Source organism: Gavia stellata, chromosome 25, assembly GCF_030936135.1.
Source record: "Gavia stellata isolate bGavSte3 chromosome 25, bGavSte3.hap2, whole genome shotgun sequence".
NCBI classification, from domain to species: domain Eukaryota; kingdom Metazoa; phylum Chordata; class Aves; order Gaviiformes; family Gaviidae; genus Gavia; species Gavia stellata.
The window spans coordinates 6311644-6332023 of record NC_082618.1 but is presented as its reverse complement, the minus strand read 5'-3'; the positions used below and the strand labels follow the sequence as shown (position 1 = coordinate 6332023).

At 40.7% G+C, this 20380-nt stretch overlaps 1 protein-coding gene across 1 annotated transcript; it reads left to right on the top strand.

Moving 5' to 3' along the window:
* The first annotated feature begins 119 nt into the window (after positions 1 to 119).
* On the top strand, positions 120 to 19557 carry LOC104259845 (merlin). Its single transcript, XM_059829206.1, has 18 exons — positions 120 to 127; positions 1626 to 1743; positions 3527 to 3652; positions 4021 to 4143; positions 7830 to 7913; positions 8729 to 8797; positions 9008 to 9090; positions 10340 to 10415; positions 10866 to 11003; positions 12741 to 12815; positions 13600 to 13713; positions 14152 to 14274; positions 14846 to 15063; positions 15883 to 15985; positions 16716 to 16843; positions 17458 to 17608; positions 18297 to 18506; positions 19522 to 19557. The coding sequence occupies exons 1-18, from the start codon at positions 120 to 122 to the stop codon at positions 19555 to 19557; spliced, it is 1983 nt and encodes a 660-aa protein (XP_059685189.1).
* The last annotated feature ends 823 nt before the right edge of the window (positions 19558 to 20380 follow it).

The following is a 20380-nucleotide window of genomic DNA, read 5'->3' as shown; positions in this document are numbered from 1 at the left end:
GGGAGAGGACTCCTCAGCTGGTCTCAGTGGTGTCAGAAAGATGAATTTCCTCCCGAGTTTTTCTTCCCCACTCTGAGTTGTCTCAAGTACTCGGTCTCAACTCTGCTGCTGATGTCCATATGATTTGGTAACTAACTCATCTGTTCTCTGCCTCAACTTCTGTACAATTTGAAAAGAAAAACTTCCACATACATTTTACCTCCTATTTAGCTACTTGAAATTTTTGGATGAGGGGCACGTACAAAGTGGAAAATAATCAGTACATTTGCAAGCCAATTTAGAGCTCAGCAGAAGCAAAAGAAGGGGACAAGATATCTTAAAAAATCCTGGAAGGTACAGACAAATGGAACTTTTCAGTTTAAACTAGAACTTTATTTTGGAATTCCTTAAGGAGAGATTGGAAGTCTGCCACACTGTAATAGTCTTACATTGTAGGAAACCAAGAATGCCTCAGTCTCTTCTTGACCTATATAGTTCACAGATACTAAATAGGTTGTGCAAGTCTGAGCAGTTAATTTTATAAAGCAAAAAGAAGAAAACTTTACAGGCTGGTTTCCTGTGCTCAGAAGTAAACATCTGAGAACTGCGTAGTGCAGATTCACACTATCATTTAACCCCAACTTTCAACATTTGGTTTGAATGGTATCCACAAAACCCTTGTGGCTGTAGAAATAGCATGTCTCATCAATTTTCTTGATGGCATGCAGTCAATTGCATTTAGAATAGAAGATTTGTGAAGGATTTTTCTGTAGGCTTCTGCAAAATTAAATTCATTTCATAAGAACTCCACTGCAAAAATTTCTGGTTTAAATAACTTTTATCATTGTGAGTTAGTATGCCCAAGAGAACATGGTAAATTCAGCTTAATTTCACTGCAGATATTCTTGGCATTTGTATCATTTCAGGGAGTTAAGATCTCATGTTGTGAAGAAACTCAATAGGTTAGTTGCTCGAGGAGCCGTAACTGATGGAAAAGGATTGAGTTGGATTTGATATCATAACGTTTTGCTGCGTGATGTAGCACTCTACTGTCTGTTTTACAAGTGGAGCTTCCACTGGTGCATTTGGTGTTGATACATGCTGCAGAGACCTTTGAGAAAGGGAATTTTGCTTGGATGTGTAAAGGGGATGAGGAATGTCATATTTCTGATGGCATTATTCAAAAGCCAGGTATTACTTGTATGAAACTGTAAACATTCATCCATTGCAGAGTTTTGTTGCAAGAGACTGCTGAATTGCATGGATGTGGGTGATTGTATGGAGCACAAGGGCTGGGCTGAGGTTCCCTAGATGTATGTCCTCAGCCACAGTGAGAGGCAGGCCCTTGGATCTTGCAATATAAGGTCTGAATGACGTTCTTTCTTGTACTGTAGGAACCCAGTGTTTGCCGAGGTCTGAGGAAAGACAAGAATGACGTTTTGGAGCAATTTATTTTAAGGAGCAAACTAAATTTAAAGGTCAAACTAAATTTTTTGTTTCAACATCCGCTCTTATTGTCTCAGACACAAAAATACATATTTAGAGGTGACTTTATTCTGCAAGTTTGGACTCATCCTACTTTGGAATCTAGTCAAGAAAACGTTACTGAATTTCCAGCCCTAAATGTAACGCATGTTTGATTTCAGGTGTGGCTATCCTAATAAACTAAAAAATATGTCCATCCGAGGCCTGAAGAAGAAACAACCGAAGACTTTTAAAGTCAAAATTATAACAGTGGATGCTGAAATGGAGTTCAGCTGTGAGGTAAGAGTCCTCAGCAGAATGCTAGAAAGATGGAGACTGACCTTTGTATTAGCAAAACATAAATTTGAAAAGTTCAGATTATCAGTTTGTGGATGGTCTTAAAACTGATCTATCATTTTTATAAACAATGGATTACTTAGTCCTAGATGCATTCTTATGTTAAACAGCTCTATTCAGAATTTAAAGCTGTTTCCATGAAATCCATTTGAGTGACACGGCTAAACGAGCAGTAGGCCTGTTTTCTTCATAAGCATTCCAGCACACGATGCAGGGCTTGTTTGTAAGTATACTTACTTCTCCACAAAATTCTTTTTTTGTGACACAACTCTTTAAGACACTCTCAGCTTGGATAAAAAAGTCTGGTCAGAGCTGGTCCTAAGATGTTGCTTATAAAATAATTTGTAAAGTGGTACTTTAGTGCTTAGCTGATCTGGGACATTCTCTTCAAACTTGCCATTTGTAAACTGCAGTTTATTTCTTTAACTACAATGGCTGTTTTGTATCTCTGGGCAGAAGAGAAAAATGATCACATGAAAAATCTAGCTTTTCTTCTATTAGTTACGGTTATTTAGTAAATTGGATAGAGAAGTCATGACTGCAGAAAAATATGGAAGAAAACAAATATAGCAAGTGATCAATTGCTAAATGAATTGGGCTGCACTATCGAGGAAACAGAACTGTGCCTGATTAATTCCTAATCATCCAGCAAAAGCAAAAAAAGACATACAGTTTTTTGGAGAAGAGGAGTTAGAAAACTGAGGTCCAGTGGGACTGGCAATTCTAAGGAGAGACTTGACTGTCTTGTGGGGCATTTAGTATCTCATTTACTGGGTCCCTCAAAGACAGAACAGATTAGTCACAAGCAGTGCACTTCTGTGACTTACTGGTCTAGAATACTTTCAGGCGGAGTTGTGAAAATAAAGGATTTGGAAAATTTGATTGAGAGATCAGAGTCCTTGTTAACAAATCCAGCTTAATGTATTCCTTCCTTCGCTATCTCACCCTCCTCCCCAAATACTGCTTTTTTGCTGGGATGATTTCCTGCTTTCCAGCCAAATATTGCCTAAAAGGTAATTTTTTTTTGCCATTAAATTTTTAGTGGCTGACCCATGCAATTAGACAAGATCATCTTTTTAACATGTACCCAAATAGAAGAAACAGATGTGCAGCCTCTTCAGTGAAAAAATGAGGCATTGTATGTGTGTGAATTTCAGGACCTTTAATCAAAGTTTGCTCTCTATGGAGCCAGGCTACTAAATTACTCTAGAAGACAGGCTCCTGTTCATTTAAATCAGAGTAGCTTAAAGGCTTGGCTTGGTGCCACTGAAATAGCTGAGGTATGTGAAAGATGGATTTGCTTTCATTGTCTGGCATTTCTATGCTGTGCCCTGACACTCTCTTGATTTCCCCTGGCCTTCTCTCAGTCTTTCCAATTTGTACAAACTATTGAATGAGATTTTTACAAATATTAATAAAGCCTTGCCATGTCCTAGGAAATCAATAGTACAGTCCTCATTCTCTGTGCTCATAAAGTGCTTGATGCTGTGGTTAAATGACTGCAGCTGCTCTGTGAATGTTTCTCCGGAGGAGAGGAAGAGGAGGTACAGTATTATAACTATTGCACCTTTGCTGTACACAACAGTAAGCATATTTCATTGAAAAGCTAAAGGTGAAATAAGAGTTCATAGGAGAAAGGCAAATGGTAGCCTAGTTTGCTTGACTAAAATGTAGCAAATTCATTCAAGACATACCTGTTTTGCTTAATTTTCTTTTTCTCTTCCAGATGAAGTGGAAGGGAAAGGACTTGTTTGACTTGGTGTGCCGAGCGCTTGGTTTAAGGGAGACTTGGTTCTTTGGCTTGCAGTACACAATAAAAGGAATGTGCACCTGGCTAAAGATGGACAAAAAGGTATAGGAAACAAAAAATAACGTGGCAATTTTTTACTTATGAAAAGATTTACTACTTTTAGCACAGGAGCTAAAGGTATGTGTTACATGACAAATCATAATTTTAGATGGTATCATTTTTTAAGACTCAAGTTCATTGTGTGATTTGGTCTGATTGTTTCTATGACAATTTGGCCTTAAGTATCATGCTCCAATCACCACTATCTGCACTGATTGCTATTAGATTAAAACTCAGCATTGCCCTTTCTTCTAAAATATGGAAAGGCTGCTTTAAGTGGATTATCGGCTGCTTTCTGATTTTCCTCTGGAATATTATTTTGACACTTATGTACTATTTTTGCTACTGATTTTTATTTTATCTGTAAACAGGTTTTAGATCAAGAAATCCCCAAAGAAGATCCCATTAGCTTTCATTTTTTGGCTAAATTCTACCCAGAGAAGGTAGAAGAGGAACTATTACAGGAAATTACCCAGCATTTATTCTTCCTTCAGGTCAGGAACAGTTTTTAACCATGAATTCCCTCTGTATTTACCCCAGTCCTTTTGTATTGTCTTTGATCTTGTTGGCAGCTGTTAGTCTCAGAATGATTCTGCTGGCTTCAGCTGTATCAGTGTCTCTGTAAAGATCTCATTTTTATGAAACGCAAACATCTCTCCTGACTGCTGTGGTTTTGTGTACTGGTAAGCTGAGTGTTATTTGCCTTCTGCAGGTTTTTGTTCCCTTGATAGCTCCTCTTACTGTTTGTTAGGAATGGGAGTTAAATTGCTGAGACCTGTAGTTTCATGTAAAATGACTTACACCTAGCAGTTTACATGATAATTCCACATCTGGATATTCCAGACTTGTTTTGCTCCTATAGTATGTGTTAAAAAGAAATCCATGCAAGGCTGGCACTGCTTGAAGAACTGTGAGGCTTTTTCCCTAACTGGTCAGTGCTGAGAAGTATAAAGTGAAGCCATCCTTTTTATCAGCTTCAGAAGTATCTTGAGGGACTGTGTCACCTGGTCTGCTCTGGCTGCAGCAAAGTTGGATGAAGAGAGTCTCAACAGCTCCTTGTCATCATCGTCTTAGACCTGCTGGTGTAACCTCTTGCGTAACTGTTCTCTAACCTAGCTCTTTCAAAATGAGCAGAATTAGAAGAGACCTGTTATTAGATGTATGTACTGTGTGTGGGAGTGACTACACAAGCAATTATGGTGGCAGTTGTGAAGGTGGAGAAGAGGGAAGGAATGGTGATAAGCAGTTGGGGACAATAAGCTTTTTCACTCATATCAGCTGCAGACAGAACAAGACCTGTGACTACAGCCTACCCCTGAAACTGAAACTTGCAAGTTCCTAAAAATAGTCCAGGTGGTTACTGGGAGATCTTGTTGTGTGTGACTGTAGAAGGCACAATCACTAGAAAACAAGAGCTCCCTAATCTGTCCTTAAATCTTCATTTTGGATTGTAGGGAAAAAAGATCATAGAATTTGATAGCCATTCTGAAATACAGTTTTGCTCATCTAACAAGTTTCAGGGAGTGGAGCAGCATACACAGCTACGACTCAAACAGAAGATTCACCACAATGTGTGAATTTTAAAGACAAAGTCTGGAGGCATCATCATATTGTCTGACAGCCCCTTGGATGAGAAGTGCTGTTCCCTTGGTATGGTGTTGGTATTCTTCTGAAAGGTCCAGACTTGCACACACTGATTCTGCCAGTCAAATTAGCCAGTTTGAGTTGTCTTCCCTACCACCTTGAACTGGGTGCCTGCCACTCATGCTAGCAGAATAAATCCCCAGCCCTGACAAATCTTCGTTACAGATAACAGAACCCATTTCAGCTCTGCCATAGGGGCAGTTTCTGAGGAGCTGCAGGACAGCAGTACTGTGCTCAAAAGCAGAGTTGTTAGCTGTGTGAACACAGCTTGGTCTGTACGCCATGGTGGTTCTTACAAATTTCCATGAGAAGGAAGCTAGTAAAAGTAATAGTTAACCCCACACATGCATTGATGCTAGTAGCTTTGCGGAGGCAGCTTTCTTATTTGCCACTTTTTTTTTTCCCAGAAATTGTTAGGGTTCTCTTAGCTCCATTAAAGTAGAAGAAGGAGCAAATTCTTGGCGTACAGTGCTTTGTTATCAAAATAAAGATGCATCAACCAGGAAGAGCCATGCTGCAGCAACAGGCCATAGCTGTAACAATAGGTATACAAGCATTGAATTTTGGATGGTAGCCTGTTGGTCAGCTGTTTGTTCCAACGTCTGTAACATCCAGCTTCTCTCCTGAGTTGCTGTGGAGTCCTCTGCAAGTTACAGCCTTCTGGTGTGTTGCTTTATTCTGGTAGCTTTCAGCAGTATGTGTCTGTGCAAGTAGATTGGGTGTATGGAATAAATTCAGCCTGTTATCTGTAAATAAACACAGTAAATACACTTGTTCCCTGAGGAGGATGTGTTAATGAAGTAATGGGAAAATGCTGTTGTTCTGAGGGTTAATATACTAGCTAGAACTTCATCCAGAATCCTTAACCACTTGGCAATTTGTTTCTTAAGCTAATTTTGGAAAGGAATGAGAGGGCCAGAACAGTTTTTCTAGTCTTTTAATCCTGATTTTTTTCACTTTTTTCTTTTCTCCTTGAACCTGCCTTGACTAGCAGATATGCAATTAGCAAATTCTTCTCATTCCAAAGTAGAAAAACAAGACTGAAACAAATTTGAACTTGCAAAGTTTCCTGACTATAAGAACTTAAGATCACACCTGGATGCTAATAGGAAAAACATGTACAGACATCTGGATGCCTACAGATTTTGGCTCTACTGACTATTCAGACCTTTACATGTTAATGTGGCGTAACAGCTTTTTGCAAAATGTGTGAATAAATGTAAATGACTAAAGCTAAATGTTGTCTGTTTAAAGATTAGGTAATTTGCTCCTTCATAAAGAAGTATAACAAAATGCCCATGTAAGAATGGGTCAGAAAAAAACCCAGACACTTATGAGGGATTTATCTTAAGTTGTTCTAAATTCTGAAACATGATTTGCGCCATGGAGTATGAAAGCTGGAGCTTTCCAATTTGGAAGAAAAGTATTTTCAGTCTTTTCGTTCTTTCCATTTTAACAGCTTAGAAAGAATTTTCCCTGTACTATAACTCAGGTTCATATATTGTGCTCACCAGAGACTAAATTTAAAAGAAAAACTTTCTTGATGGTTCATTTCGGTTCACAGTACCTACAGTGCCAAAGTGTATTTGTAAAGATAGCTCAGTGCTATCTCAAGTAATTTTTCTTTTTGGAAATGTTTAAGACCGTGCATTATGCAAAATGTTCTTGTCTTGTGCTTGTTAGTAGGCTAAATACATCACAAATCTTCCTCTCAGGTGTAAAGATTAATTTCCTCTTCCCTCTTTAGGTTTTCAAGTAAAAATTACCCAACTGATTTAAAATCAAGCAACATCTTACAACCTATTACACCTCTGATCTTGGTAGCACCATAGATTATTAAAATGAAAAGAATGTTAAAAGACTCTTTACCGTTTATACTGGGCTTTTATTTTTAAGCCCCTATGTTTTTGTTGTGCTTAGACCACAGTACTGGAATAAATTAAGTGCCCTATTAGTGAGCTTCCCTTTGTGGGGTCTCCTTTATTCTCTCATTCTGGAAAGCTTGAGAACATACTATTATGGTCTTCAGTATATCTCTGTCCTTGGCAATATTAGTCAGCTGGACAGCCCTGAGCAATCTGGTCTACTTGGACCTGCTTTGACTAGATGACCTCCAGAGGTCCCTTCCAACCTAAAATTTGAAGTTTTACGTGTTGTAAAGCTAACTTTTCCAAAGCAGGATGAAAATTAAGAGTTGTTAAAAGGAATGAAGTGCAGTCAATAAAATTTCTATTTTATAACACATTCTTTTTCAGGACTCCTTATATAGGTGTGTGGAGATAGCCGACTAGCATTTTTATGACCTTAGAATTAAAACATTTTAACTTTCAAAAGTTGGGTGGTTTTTTTTATTAAATGTAATGCTAAGTAAAGACTTTCTGTGTTTCTGAATGCCATTTTATTGTTGCTGTTATTAACTCATAAAGGTGACGTTTGGTGCCAAGTTATAGTCTGGGCATGTCTAGTTTCATTTCAAGCCTAACATAAGTCCTGACTTTGAGGTTCTTTAACTTGCTCCCTTTTTCTCTTGATTTAGGTTAAGAAACAAATACTGGATGAGGAAATCTATTGTTCTCCAGAAGCAACAGTTTTACTGGCTTCTTACGCTGTTCAGGCCAAGGTTTGTGCATAGAAGTGCTCTTTTTTATTGATTTTTTTTTTTCTTTTTTAACCAACACATATACATGGTGGTATGTAAAACATAGCAGTGTTAAAATTTGCTACTAAAGAAGGAGGTCATTCTGGGAGGTACAAGTACAGCTAGAAAAATAAGCATGAGATGCCACTAAAAGGATTTTGACATTATATACTACGCTTTCACAACTTGGGGGATTTCTTTGGACCTAACATTTTAATTTAATCTTTCTCCCAGCTAGAATTATTTCCTGTTTTAAAAAACATCCACAGATACAGCAGGTGCTGATACCAGAGTTCACAATGGAAGGACATAATGTTTTTTAGTATCTCTCGGAACATAGTTCACTTCATGCCACCAAGAACCAAACTTACACAGTGGCAGGAGGTGAACACAAACTCTTAGCAGGGCTGGCCCTCTGCAGCAGCCCAGCCTATATGCAGTAGGCTATTGAAGTAGGGGAGCTTACACTTATGAATGCAGCCTGTAGTTCAGAGAAGGGTATGAAGTCATGGGAGATTCCTTCATATCTGCAGTTACTGAGAGTTGCAGGCTAGGACTGAAGTCTAAGATTATAGCCACCTTAGTGGCTGTGTTGGAGCCACATGCATAGCATAAAGGCTAGAAGTTACTTCCACGGGCAGCTCAGATGAGGGAAGCCTGTTTATTATGTGTTACCCTGTATACAGGAGAATCAAAACAAAATCTGTCTCAAGCGATTGCATTAAACTACGCAAGCAACAAGTTCTTCAGCATTCTGCATCTAACAAACTGAAGTATCTCTTCCTTTCTTGGGACAGTATGGTGACTACGACCCAAATTTTCATGAGCCAGGCTTTCTAGCCCATGATGAACTTTTACCTAAAAGGGTAAGTCTTTATAAATACAAATCTTTGAATCTACTCTTTGCAGCACAGATATTGCTGTGGGATTAACCAGAGCATTAGAAACTTTGCATTAGCCCTGAGCTTGACAAAATGACCCAGCTGTGAACTGCATTGCTGCATTTACGTTGCTTGGGAGATGCAGCACGTGTATTTGTGTCTTCAAAGGAAACAAACTCCTTCCTTTCTCTGTAGGTCCTCAGGCAGTATCAGCTGACAGCAGAGATGTGGGAAGAAAAGATTACTGCTTGGTATGCTGAGCACAGGGGTATCGCCAGGTATTGAAATAATTTCATTCTTTGCAAATCCCATACGTTTCAGTAACTCGGTATTTGCTGTCAGTGAAATTTTGCTTTTGTAGAGCGAGCAAAGAAATACTGGTTTCCAAGCTGTGATGTTAATAGGTCAATTTATAACTAAGGATAAAAACACCCACTCATCTGGGGTAAAAAGTGTCTTTTGTAGGGTTCCCAGTGCTTGAAAACAGGACTTGCTTTGAAGTGAGCAGAGAAGCTGAGGGCTCTTGCAGAGTTTCACAACCTAACATATGTACAATAAGAGTCCTGTCTCATCAGAGTCCATGTATGCCAGCAGAGAGAAGTTCCTGCAGAAAGTCTGAGCTGTGTTGAATTTGCAGTTAGCCCTGAGAGATTAGCCTTTTCATTTAAGGCCATTAGCTACCCAGAGTTGCTGTTGTGTCTGCCCTATGCAGCAGCTGCCTGTCTGGAGCCATATCATGCCAGTCTCTCCCTAGACTAAAAGAAAGAATGGGATATATTTTATACCTTGTGAAAGTCATGGCTCAAAAGGGTGTCAGCATACTTGGCAAGGAACCAAAACAGTGAAGACATGGCATCATAGTTCCAGGACTGAGTTTTGGTGCCAGTCCATGTGGACATTCAGCTACTTCTAACATGTTCAGCATGCCTGGAAATTCAATTAAACAAGAAGTAGGAGCTGTTGGCACCCAGAGGCAGCCTTTCCTAATATTTTGGTTCAATTTCTCTTTGGCTGTTTTAGATGCATCTTAGCACTATTTTTACTGAATATTTTCCTCAAGACTTATTGATGCCTCATCTTGAAGGGAGAAGAATGGTGGGCGTAGAGATTCTCACCCTTCTTTGGCCTCTGCCCAAAGCTCTGTTTAGAGTTTGTTCAGGACTCTTTTTCTCCATGAACTCTATTTCCTGAAGGAAATATCCTTATGTCATGGAAAACAATGGTAGGGTAGATCTCCAAGACATAATAATGATGGAGTGGCAAAACTAACACAAGGATAAGACTGGACTTGAATTTTAATAAAGATTGCACTACACATGATTCAAAATAGGTACAGCTTTACTGTCTTTGTTCTGCAGAGATGCTGGTTTTATTATCCTTTTTCTATTGTTGAGAGTAAGATGGCAAAATTAAAGAAAGTACAAAGAACTAGATTGCCTGTTCTCTTCTAAGTGGGAAATGTAGAGTCAGCTAGGACAGAAAGGTTGGAAAGGCATCTCCAAGTATAATCATGGTCTTATTCTCTAGGGATGAAGCTGAGATGAACTACCTGAAAATTGCCCAAGACTTGGAAATGTATGGTGTCAATTATTTTCCAATTGCTGTAAGTGCTTTATTTTAGCAGTTTTCAATTGCTGTAGATGATGGTACTGTCCTATTAAAATCCTTCAGGGTTTAGAACTGGGACTCCTGGCTTCTGCTTTTCCCTGCTGATGGTGGGCTGTGTACTGATTGTCCTGACTTGGTTGACTTGCCTGCTAAATGAGTAGGTGAATAAACCAGTTAATCTTAATGTTTTACAGTCTAACAAAGGTCTTGAGTAGCTCTGGGTATGTAATAGGAAGAAGGAGAAATAAACTAAAAGTTTGAGCTGCCGTAGTCAACCTAGAGGACTGGGTATTAGCTAGCAGTGACAACATTCATAATATTTTGTGGAAATACCGATTTCCTAAAAATACAGATAAATATCAATGTATTAGAATAAGTGTGGTTCCTGTCTGTGGTTGTTTAATGTCATCATAAATGACTTTTACTGATATCTATTGTTTTTTAGCAAAATAAAAACCATACAGATCTCCTACTTGGAGTTGATGCCAAAGGTATTCATATCTACAGCATTAACAACAGGTTTTCTCCAAATAAGTCATTTGAGTGGAGTGCTATCAGAAACATTTCCTATAGTGAGAAAGAGGTATGATGGCTTTGATATATTATTCTTTTTATATGGGCATGGGTGTGGAGTGGGATTCTTGGAACAGGCTTAAAGCTGTCTCTGTTTAAATAATTTGGGGGAGAAGGGGAAAATCCTAGGGAGCTTTGTAACAGAACTTAAAATAACAGACCTGCCTTTCAGATGTGCTGCATAACCTCCGTTCCCCTAGGAGGTTGCTCGGAGCTCTCCAAACTTGTGGAGCCCACTGTTCTGGTTCCTTCCCTGCTGCTTGTCCTTTGCAAAACAAGTGTGTTGATCTCTGAAAAATATAGATATTATGAATGCCACCATGACTAGCTTCTTCAGTTATCTCAGCAGGAATTAGATGATCTGTAAAGGCTTAATGTCATTTTCATATGCAGAAGCTGTCCTTGTAGATGAGGTTTGAAGCACACTGGCAAGAGGAGATATGCAGGGAGATGTACATGTTATTCTGCCAGTTTGTCAGTGCATGATTTCAGCCTTCAGCACAACCCTACCATTGCAATTTCACTGTGATTTCAGAGCCCATTTTTAACTTGTAGAAAGTACAGTGGGGAGCAGGTGAAATTTAGTCTCATTACAAATCATGTGGCTACATGGAAGGTGATACTCAGAAAAACAAGACCAGGAAAACTACATTGGTATTGGAATACCTGGAATTTGTCAGCCAAAGGACAGCACAGCCCATTCCATTTTCTGTGAGGCTTTTGAAAACCACTGAGGATGAGATTTGTTGTCCAGAGTTAGATGTGTATACGTTAAATCAGGCAGGGCAGGCTACGGGAGTTCTGCCTCCAAAAAGTTTTTAATGTCCTTGCATGACATTAAACTTCTCCTCTGGTCTGTGAATAAACTGCTTTAACTCCCTGTTGTTGGGAAATTGGGCAGCCCTATATTAAAGCTCCATTATATTCAGTGACACATTCACAGCCCTGCTCCTCACAAGGCAACACATTCAACCAGTTGTTACCTACAGGGTGAAACGAGCTGTAGGACATTATGATCTTGGTGACTCAGATGGCCTGAAATTATACATTGCAAATGAATTATAGGAATAGAGTGTTAGCTAACTCATGAGTCACAGAAAACAGGATCTTAAAGAATGTAGCTATATTTTGTAGCACAACATACGAAGTGAAACAGTTTGTACTGACCTGGCAGCATGAAAGCCCTTCATGTCCTCTGGAAATAGCTTGGGAGATAGGACTGAAAATGTGAGAAAGCAGGAGCTCCAGGACTGTTATCTGATGGTCAGAAGAACAAGTCCTTCAGGCCCTCGATACATTTTTGTTTACACCTGCAATGATTGGTATTCAGAGAGGTGTTTGACATCTCCCTGACTTTAAGAATATGACTACTTCTGGGGATTAGTAATGTATTCTGTTTTCCTGATAACCAGTGCTTGTTCCAGTGTTCTTAGTAAAGTTTGCAATACACAGGTGGTATTATTATGAAAACCACCATCCAAACTGGCACCAGGGTGGGTCTGTGGAAGGCTTTATCATCTAACAGCCTGCTACGGGAGCAGATGAGGAACCTGTGTAACAGCAGCCCTGGTTCCGATTCTTTTGAGCAAAACATTTTTGCATCACTCTCCCCACATTTGTGGCATAAATCACTGCTTCCCTGGAGAGAAGTGGAGATGGGCTAAAGTTTGCATTAGTGTTAATAGTTTCAGCTTTGTTTTTCCTTTCTCAATGTGTTTCCTTTCTTTTTTTTCTTTTGCCTGTATAGTTAACTATTAAGCCTCTTGACAAAAAAGCAGAAGTCTTCAAGTTCTTTTCCTCTCAACTCAAAGTGAACAAATTGGTAAGTGTCCTGCTTTCCTTCTTTAAAACTGTGCCTGGTAATACTGACTGATATCTGAGTGAGAAATATTGTTTGTAAAACCTATGGAGAGGCCAGGGAGCATTGAGTTTCAGCATGCCTTTTCCTGAGGATTGTTCTGTCTGGGAAGTCAGGGTGCATACGTTTGTCATCTCTGGGAAGGGGAGATGATGGGTGGAAAGTGAGATGTGAAAAAAGGCCTAAATCACAAAGGGAAATCCAGATGCTGGAAGGGGGAGGATGTAGCGTATGGAAAGGTGCAAAGCCACTGCAGCATCTGCCTATCTGGCTGCTGTGGGTTCTTAATCAGCTACTGCCTCTCCTTTTCCAGGACAAGCAACGAGGAAGGGACCTAATCAACTGGCTAATTGTATCATCACTGATTTCTTCCTAACACAACCATAGGGGCTAGGTCACTTCTCAATGAGTTTGTGGAGGGGCCATCACAGGTGACCATTCCCACAGTTACAGGCCAAGAGTACACAAGATGTATCTATTGCCTCTTCTTATTCAGGAAAATGGAACCAGAAGGGGATGAAGGACAGAAGGATCTCCTCATCCTGTTACGAACTTTTCTAAGCTATTATGTACCAGGGTATGAGCCTGCCCTGGGTGCTAATTTTCTTGGAAGGGAAGCAACTGCCAGCACTTGTGCTGAAGTCAGAATTGTCAGCTTCTGTCCTGTGAGGCCAATGTGGGGCTCTTTGTCCCTCTGGCTGGGGCACAAGTACCTCAAAACCGCATTTGCTTTGCTTTTCCTATCCAGATTTTGCAGTTGTGCATTGGAAACCACGACCTATTTATGAGGAGAAGGAAAGTGGACTCAATAGAGATCCAGCAAATGAAAGCGCAAGCCAGGGAAGAAAAAGCTAGAAAAAAGGTAGATTCTTTCTGCTTCCCTATTGTTGAAAACACTGATTATTATTCCAGCTGGTGCCCTTGCTGTCCATGCATTGCATCGATATGTGTGTGGGAGGTGAGAAAGTGCAGCAGGATTGAATGTGGGAACAGCTCTAGTGTGTATGCAGCATCTGAGGATATAAGTGATGTTTGTGAAACTGAGTAGGTGATTGCAAAGATTTGGGGTACATAACAGATCGATCCAAGCGCTCTCCCAGCAGTCTGAAATAACCAGTATTACCCGTTAGAGGAGTTCAGTGCTGCGAAGTACAAGTAGCTTCAGCATTGCATCTCTGGTGAATATCAGTCCACCAGCTAGAGAGCAGTCTGTTCTTCATAGGATTTGCTGTGCTGCCTCAGGCCTAGATGAGATTCTGCTGCAAACCCACAAATGTGGTATTGCTCATTCTATTTGCAGATGGAGAATCAGAGGCTGGCCAGGGAGAAGCAGCTCCGAGAAGAAGCTGAGCGAGCCAAAGAAGAGCTGGAAAGGCGTCTTTTCCAGCTGGAAGATGAAGCCAGGCAGGCCAACGAGGCCCTGGTGAGTAGCACATTAGTTTGAGTGTTCCTGTGCTTGGGCTTTCTTGGTTTGGAAGCGTTTTTTTCTTATGGCTCCTGTGAGACACCATGAATTATGGCTCATACAAGGCTGGAGAGTTTCTGACCACTGGTGGAGAGGGCATGTTGGAGTACCTGGGAAAACTCTGATCTGCCATAATCTCTGTTTGCTGTGAGCCATTCGCTCCCTGTATTTGGTTCACAGTGCTTTCTTCAGGCAAAGAGGGAAGAAAGGAAGCAACCTTGGAGCTGAAATTGGGAGAAAGGGGCATGGTGTACTGGCAACTGGAAGGGCCAACTTCAATTTTTGGTTGATGTCTTTGTCCAACTCTACAAAGCAAGGAGACACATTTGCTTAGAGGTGAGAGGCGGGAAGGAAGTTAGGCAATTCTGGAGCCAAGGAGGAACAGCAGACCCTACAATTATGTTCACTATACTTATTATTTTAAGGAATAATATTTTTATCACTTGGAACATGTCCTCTCCCTGACTGTCTGCAGGGGTGATCTTGTAGATGCTAGACGGGATAACTAAGAAAAAATGTTTCTTCTTAGCTCCGATCCCAGGAAGCAGCAGAGTTGCTGGCTGAGAAAGCTCAGATTGCGGAAGAGGAGGCAAAATTGCTGGCCCAGAATGCTGCAGAAGCTGAGCAAGAGCGACAGAGGCTGGAGATCACAGCTCTGAAAACCAAGGAGGAGAAACGCCTGATGGAGCAAAAAATGCGGGAGGCAGAGCTGATAGCAGTGAAGCTGGTGAAGGAGTCTGACCGGAGGTTAGATTTACTTGAGTTGGGGTTGTGTGGACTCTACTGGGATGCCTGGGTGGAGAGAGTGCTGTTTTTCTCAGAGCTAAGCCCGGGAGGGAGGGATTGTTCCCAAAGCAACACTTCAGAGTGACTAAGTCGTCTTGTATCTTGTTTGTTCCACCTGGTACCAGTGGTTGTGATGCATTATCAAAAGAGCATTGGCTACCTAGCTATCTAAATTTACCAATCTGTATACCCTATGAGTTACAAGGCTGTTTTCATTCATTAGTACCAAGTGATGGTCTCCCGTGTCCCTTTCAGATCTTTGAGAACTGTAAACCAGGTAAATTCGTGTGGAATATAAACCACTCTATAAGCGTTTGCATGTTCTGTAACACTGCGCTGCCTGAAGATGCAGAGCAGACCAGTGTTAACAGAGGATGTTTAACCTTGCTGTTAAGGGCCTCTTGCTTGTTTTAGGATACTGCCAAAAAGCTTGCCAAAATAAAGAGCAGATATGTTGTACCTCTCCCCACCTCAGGGAGGATCTCTGACAGCCTGGAGAATCTGTATCAGCAGGTTGTAACTAAGCCCATGGTAATTAGGAGTAGGAAAAACATGTTAATTCAGCCAGTTTTTGCAGGATTGTCTTTGAAAGCATGTGTCATGCTGTGTCCAGTTAATTCTCCATGTGACCATCCTACCACAAGTGTTTTCGGGTAAAGGAATCACTCACAGTATTGGATCTTGTTCTCTGGAAGCTAGTGAGGTGCACAGCTCTGACATCCATGTGTTGCTTTATACCGGAAATCATCAACCATTCACATCAGGATATTTGTCTTACAGAGCCAAGGAAGCAGAGCATCTGAAACAAGATCTGCATGAAGCCAGAGAGGCTGAACAGAAAGCGAAGCAGAAACTCTTAGACATAACCAGGCTTAATTATCCTGTAAGTTTCTGCTCTACTGGGCACCACTTCATCTTCAGAGATAGTCAGATGTTGATTGCACTTTTATAGCCCCCATGAAGCTGAGTAGTGGCATGTCTGCATCCAGCTGGGGGACAAATACCTATAGGACCAACAGGTGCTTAAACAGTGTAGCTAGGAGGGAAGTTGTATTTGTTCAGGGCAGTGAGTCAGGATGAGAAGAAAGGCAAGACAAAAGTTAAAAACAGGACTGTTGTTGGGACTTAGGGAGCAGAGATTGTCTTGCCTGCATTCATATGTAATACTGACTCTGTGCCATCTGAGTCAGGCAATACTTTGTGGAGGTGGTTGTACTGAGGCAGCTGTGTTGTCCTGGCATGTGAATTGCCCCTAAGTGTCTTTAGGCAAAGCAAATGAAGGTGTCTCCAGCAAGAAGGCAGCACTAAGGCTGTGTGCCCCAGCTCCTTCTGCTCCAGTCTTGCTGAGAATGGATTTCCATTCTCTGCTGAAATAGATAGGAACATTGCAGCCTGGATACTTCTCTGCCCTTGGATCTGTGGGTTGCAGACTTCAGCAGTTCATCTGGGGCCACTCAGGTTAGAGGGGTAGGGCTGCAGGAGCATGTGTGTGTCTCAGAATCCATGGGTAACTTATAAAATGGCTCAGCGTGGTGTTCTTGCAGAAGCTGGGAAGATAAACCCAAAATCAAACAATTGGATCTTACTGACAGTGCTTGTGTTGCCTCTTTCAGCACATGATCAAGTACCCGCAGTACTCACCAACTGACACCAGAGATGCCAACTTTGACAAAGGATCCATAAAGCTGGATTTGAAGGACATTGACCTCAAGAGACTATCCTTTGAGATAGAGAAAGAGAGGTATCAGTACGCTTATGGTGTAAATAAATGAGAATGTTAATCATGGAGAGTAAAGAAAGGAAAAAAATAATCTCTGGGAATCACAGTTCATCCTTTTAACAACTCAGGATGGCCTCCTACTTGTACATACTGCTGGAGACCTTTTACCGAGCTGGTGTGGATTATGTCTGTGTAAGACTAGTTATTTACACAGAGGAAGAGTCTTCTGGTGGCATCAAGCCATGACAAGTCCAGAAACTTTCTGTCTTGGAGAGCATTAATTATGTCAGGGGCAAAGTACTTTGGCGGAGTAACAGCATGTTAGAGGACAGAAGATTCCCTCTAGTGTTGAAGTATGGTATTGCTTTGATCTAATATGTCGAGATGCTTTTCCTCTCTCTTGGTCTGGAAGGAAATGCTTGGTAAAAAGTTACTAAGTGTGTGAATGCTGAAGGGTGGAAGTGAACCCCCTTCTCACTGGGTCAGGAGAGTCAGGCTGACATGTGGCAGGCTTCATCTTGCCTATCAAAAAACCAAAATGAAACAAAGAGCTTCCTCTCTCTTCCTTCCACACACACCTGTTCTTAAGCCATGTCATGCCAATAAGCTTTTTGTCTCCCATGTGTGGACTACAGGCTAGACTACTTAGAAAAGAGCAGAAAATTCGAAGATCGACTGAAAGAACTGAAGTCTGAAATTCATGCTTTGAAACTAGAAGAAAAACAGTCTGGTCTTTACTCGCATTGGAATGAAGTACTGGGATCCTTGGATCGCTCCTTAGGAAATGTATGTACCCTAAATACATGCCACTTTTTTCAGCATGAACGATAGAAGAGAATAGTGTGGGTCTGCCAAACGTAGTTACTGTATTTCGGTTCAAGGCACATGCTTTAGTACCCTTGATAGTAAAATATTAAAAGCGTGAACACAGACAAGGAAAATTCATGTCAAATCAAAATCTACAAAGTTTTTCCTGGGCGGGATACCAGTACCATAAGCAAAAAATAATAATCTTATTTTACAGATTATGAAATCACAGTAAGAGTTTAAGGTCTTGGAGCGAACTAAATCATTGTAACTTAATAACACATTTAAATGTGGTTCCTCATAGTTTGCATCACATTCTCATTCATGTACTTTGTGGTTATTAAAACTCATGAAAGTCTTGGTGTATTTTTTTAAGGCAGTGAGGAACTAAACCCAGATTTTTGTTGTAATTTTCTTGTTATTTATATAAATGCTCCAGCCTCTTCCTGAACCAGTGCAAGAATAGGGCTGGCTTTGTCTTTCCAGGTTGTTCCACATGTAGCAAAAATGTCTCCGAGTCAACAGTTGTAGAGGGAGAAGGGAGGCTTGGAAAAATTATGAGGGAAGATGGCCTTTATTTTCTGACTATGCATCTGATGCTCTTTTGGCTTAATGAGTGTTGATGCAGAGAAGGCATTAAATTTCCATGTGTTCTTTTCTTTTAAAGACCCCATCATGGATGAAAACCTTCGAAACTGGAGAATCATTGGATATAAATCTTCAAAGACCTTTCCCTGCTTACTCGTTAAATACTGCACGCAGCTGGCCTTGTACCAACAAAATTCAACACACAGTGCCAGTGGAAAAGTCATCTTTTCAAGCAAATTCCTTGGCTGCCAATTGTGTGGGCACAGGAACCAGAAAACAGATTATAAAGGTAATCAGATTTGTAAGTAAATTCCCAAATGTTGACTAAAAGTTGAGAGTTCAGAGAGGTAAAGAATGTCTGACTTCAGGGACCTGTTTTGTCCAGCTCTGTCACAGCCTCAAATGATGAGCCAATGCATGGCTGTTGCATGAATTTGGAGACCCTGCATTGGTGCACCATTCGGGACTGTTTATAACTTGAGGCCACCTGTTTTTTCTCACTTAGCTAAGCTGGAATGCAAAGCTGTAAGCCTTGGTAAATGAAAGAGATGCCCGTATGCCATAGGAGGGTCTGTGTTAAATTTTATTTGTATCAGCCAGGCTTTGAAATGAGGATGTGCTCGCAGGTATAGAGAGCTTAAAACATACTGTGCCTGTCTTCTCGTTTTAAGGACCAGGGAGTAAGATACCAATAAATGCCTAGACTTCCAACAGTTCAGTTCTCTTCCAGTGTGTTCCCTGTCAGAGTCCTGAAGAGCTAATGAGCTGGGTCTTAGGAAAAAACAACCTGCTTTTAAATTTCACTAGAATGGACGATCTAGTATGCATTCATGAAGAATTGTAAGGGCATGCGGTCTTGAACAGTGAGAAGGAAATCAGCTTTCTCTAGGCAATGCTAATTGTGCAAGGTATTGGGAATAAAGAAAGCTTGATGTATTTGTTGCTGTTTTATACAAACAAAACTAAGGGTTTATAGGATCAGACGCTCTAGTATATAACATTCAAGACCTGAATCTTCAGGGTTGTGTGCTTAGAACTAGAAGGAAAACAACTGAGTGTATCAACAAATGAGGAAGCAGCTCTTTCTAATGCAAGTAACAGAAGTAACTTTTATGACTAACCTAATCCAAATAGCAGGGGTGAGGCAAATATGCTTGTTTTAAGAAGGAAGAAAGAGCTATTGCAGAGCATCTTGCAAAGAGCTCTGGAGTTGGAGGTAAAGGAAGAACTGGACCAAAGGGAGTTACTTTGCTGTAAATAGGAGTTAGGGCAAAACTAATTTTTCCTATTTGATTTGCCTGTAGGTTCAGCAGCATGACTCGGATGTGATCTACATTTGAAGCCTCTTGTTTCCTTACCAGACTGGTAGAACCTGGTGGCCATCATTTCGGCTGATGCAAAATGCACCTGTGAGGATGCTTGCGCAGCTCTGTCTGCTGACAGGCATCAGCATAAGAGACGTGGTGCTATAGCTAGAGTGGTGCCAGTTAGAATGGTGCCATCTGCCAAGCGGATAACATGAGCTGGGAGCACTAAAACTGCCAGTGTAAAATGGCTAGTGTCTTTGGGTACAATGGTAAACATACAAACCCAGAGGAGTGTTGTTTACTACTTATGCACTTTCGAAGAAACACTTTATACTTCGCTAAACCTTCCTCCCCCAGGTGTTTTTACACACTGACTTACCAGTATGGTATTCTACTTTTGTAGAAAGGATGCTAGGCAGCAAGTGTCCAGGAGATGTTTGGGATGAAAAAAATTGTACATGAGCTTGGTGTTTACCTACACAATAGACTAATTATGTTTTTGCTTCAGTCCATGGGACATGACTCCCACAGAGCTGCTCAACATTTTAGTGTTTGCCTGCCAAATATTTTCCTTTTCCTCCCTAAACATTTCTTGGTTCGCTTAATTGATTTGCATTTCTCTGTGAGAAATCTCAGCTTTTAATTCCAGATGTAGAAGTGGACATCTTCAAATACCTGTCATTCCTGGGGGAATCCTTTGTTTGGAATGCAAAGCTTCTGTTCTCTTTACAGTTTCTCACTGGATCAAGCACTTTCTGTTGCTTTTGCTGCTCCAGCAAACTTTGCATACATTAACTTGTTTCCCAGTTCTGTGTAACACAGCTTCCAAATTAGACAAAGACAAAAGATGCTATTG

What these genes read in the sequence shown, in the direction of transcription:
- LOC104259845 (XM_059829206.1), top strand. An exon ending in AGCATTTATTCTTCCTTCAG is followed by an intron (nt 4,144 to 7,829) that starts GTCAGGAACAGT and finishes CTCTTGATTTAG; the next exon opens with GTTAAGAAACAAATACTGGA. An exon ending in CCAGAAAACAGATTATAAAG is followed by an intron (nt 18,507 to 19,521) that starts GTAATCAGATTT and finishes ATTTGCCTGTAG; the next exon opens with GTTCAGCAGCATGACTCGGA.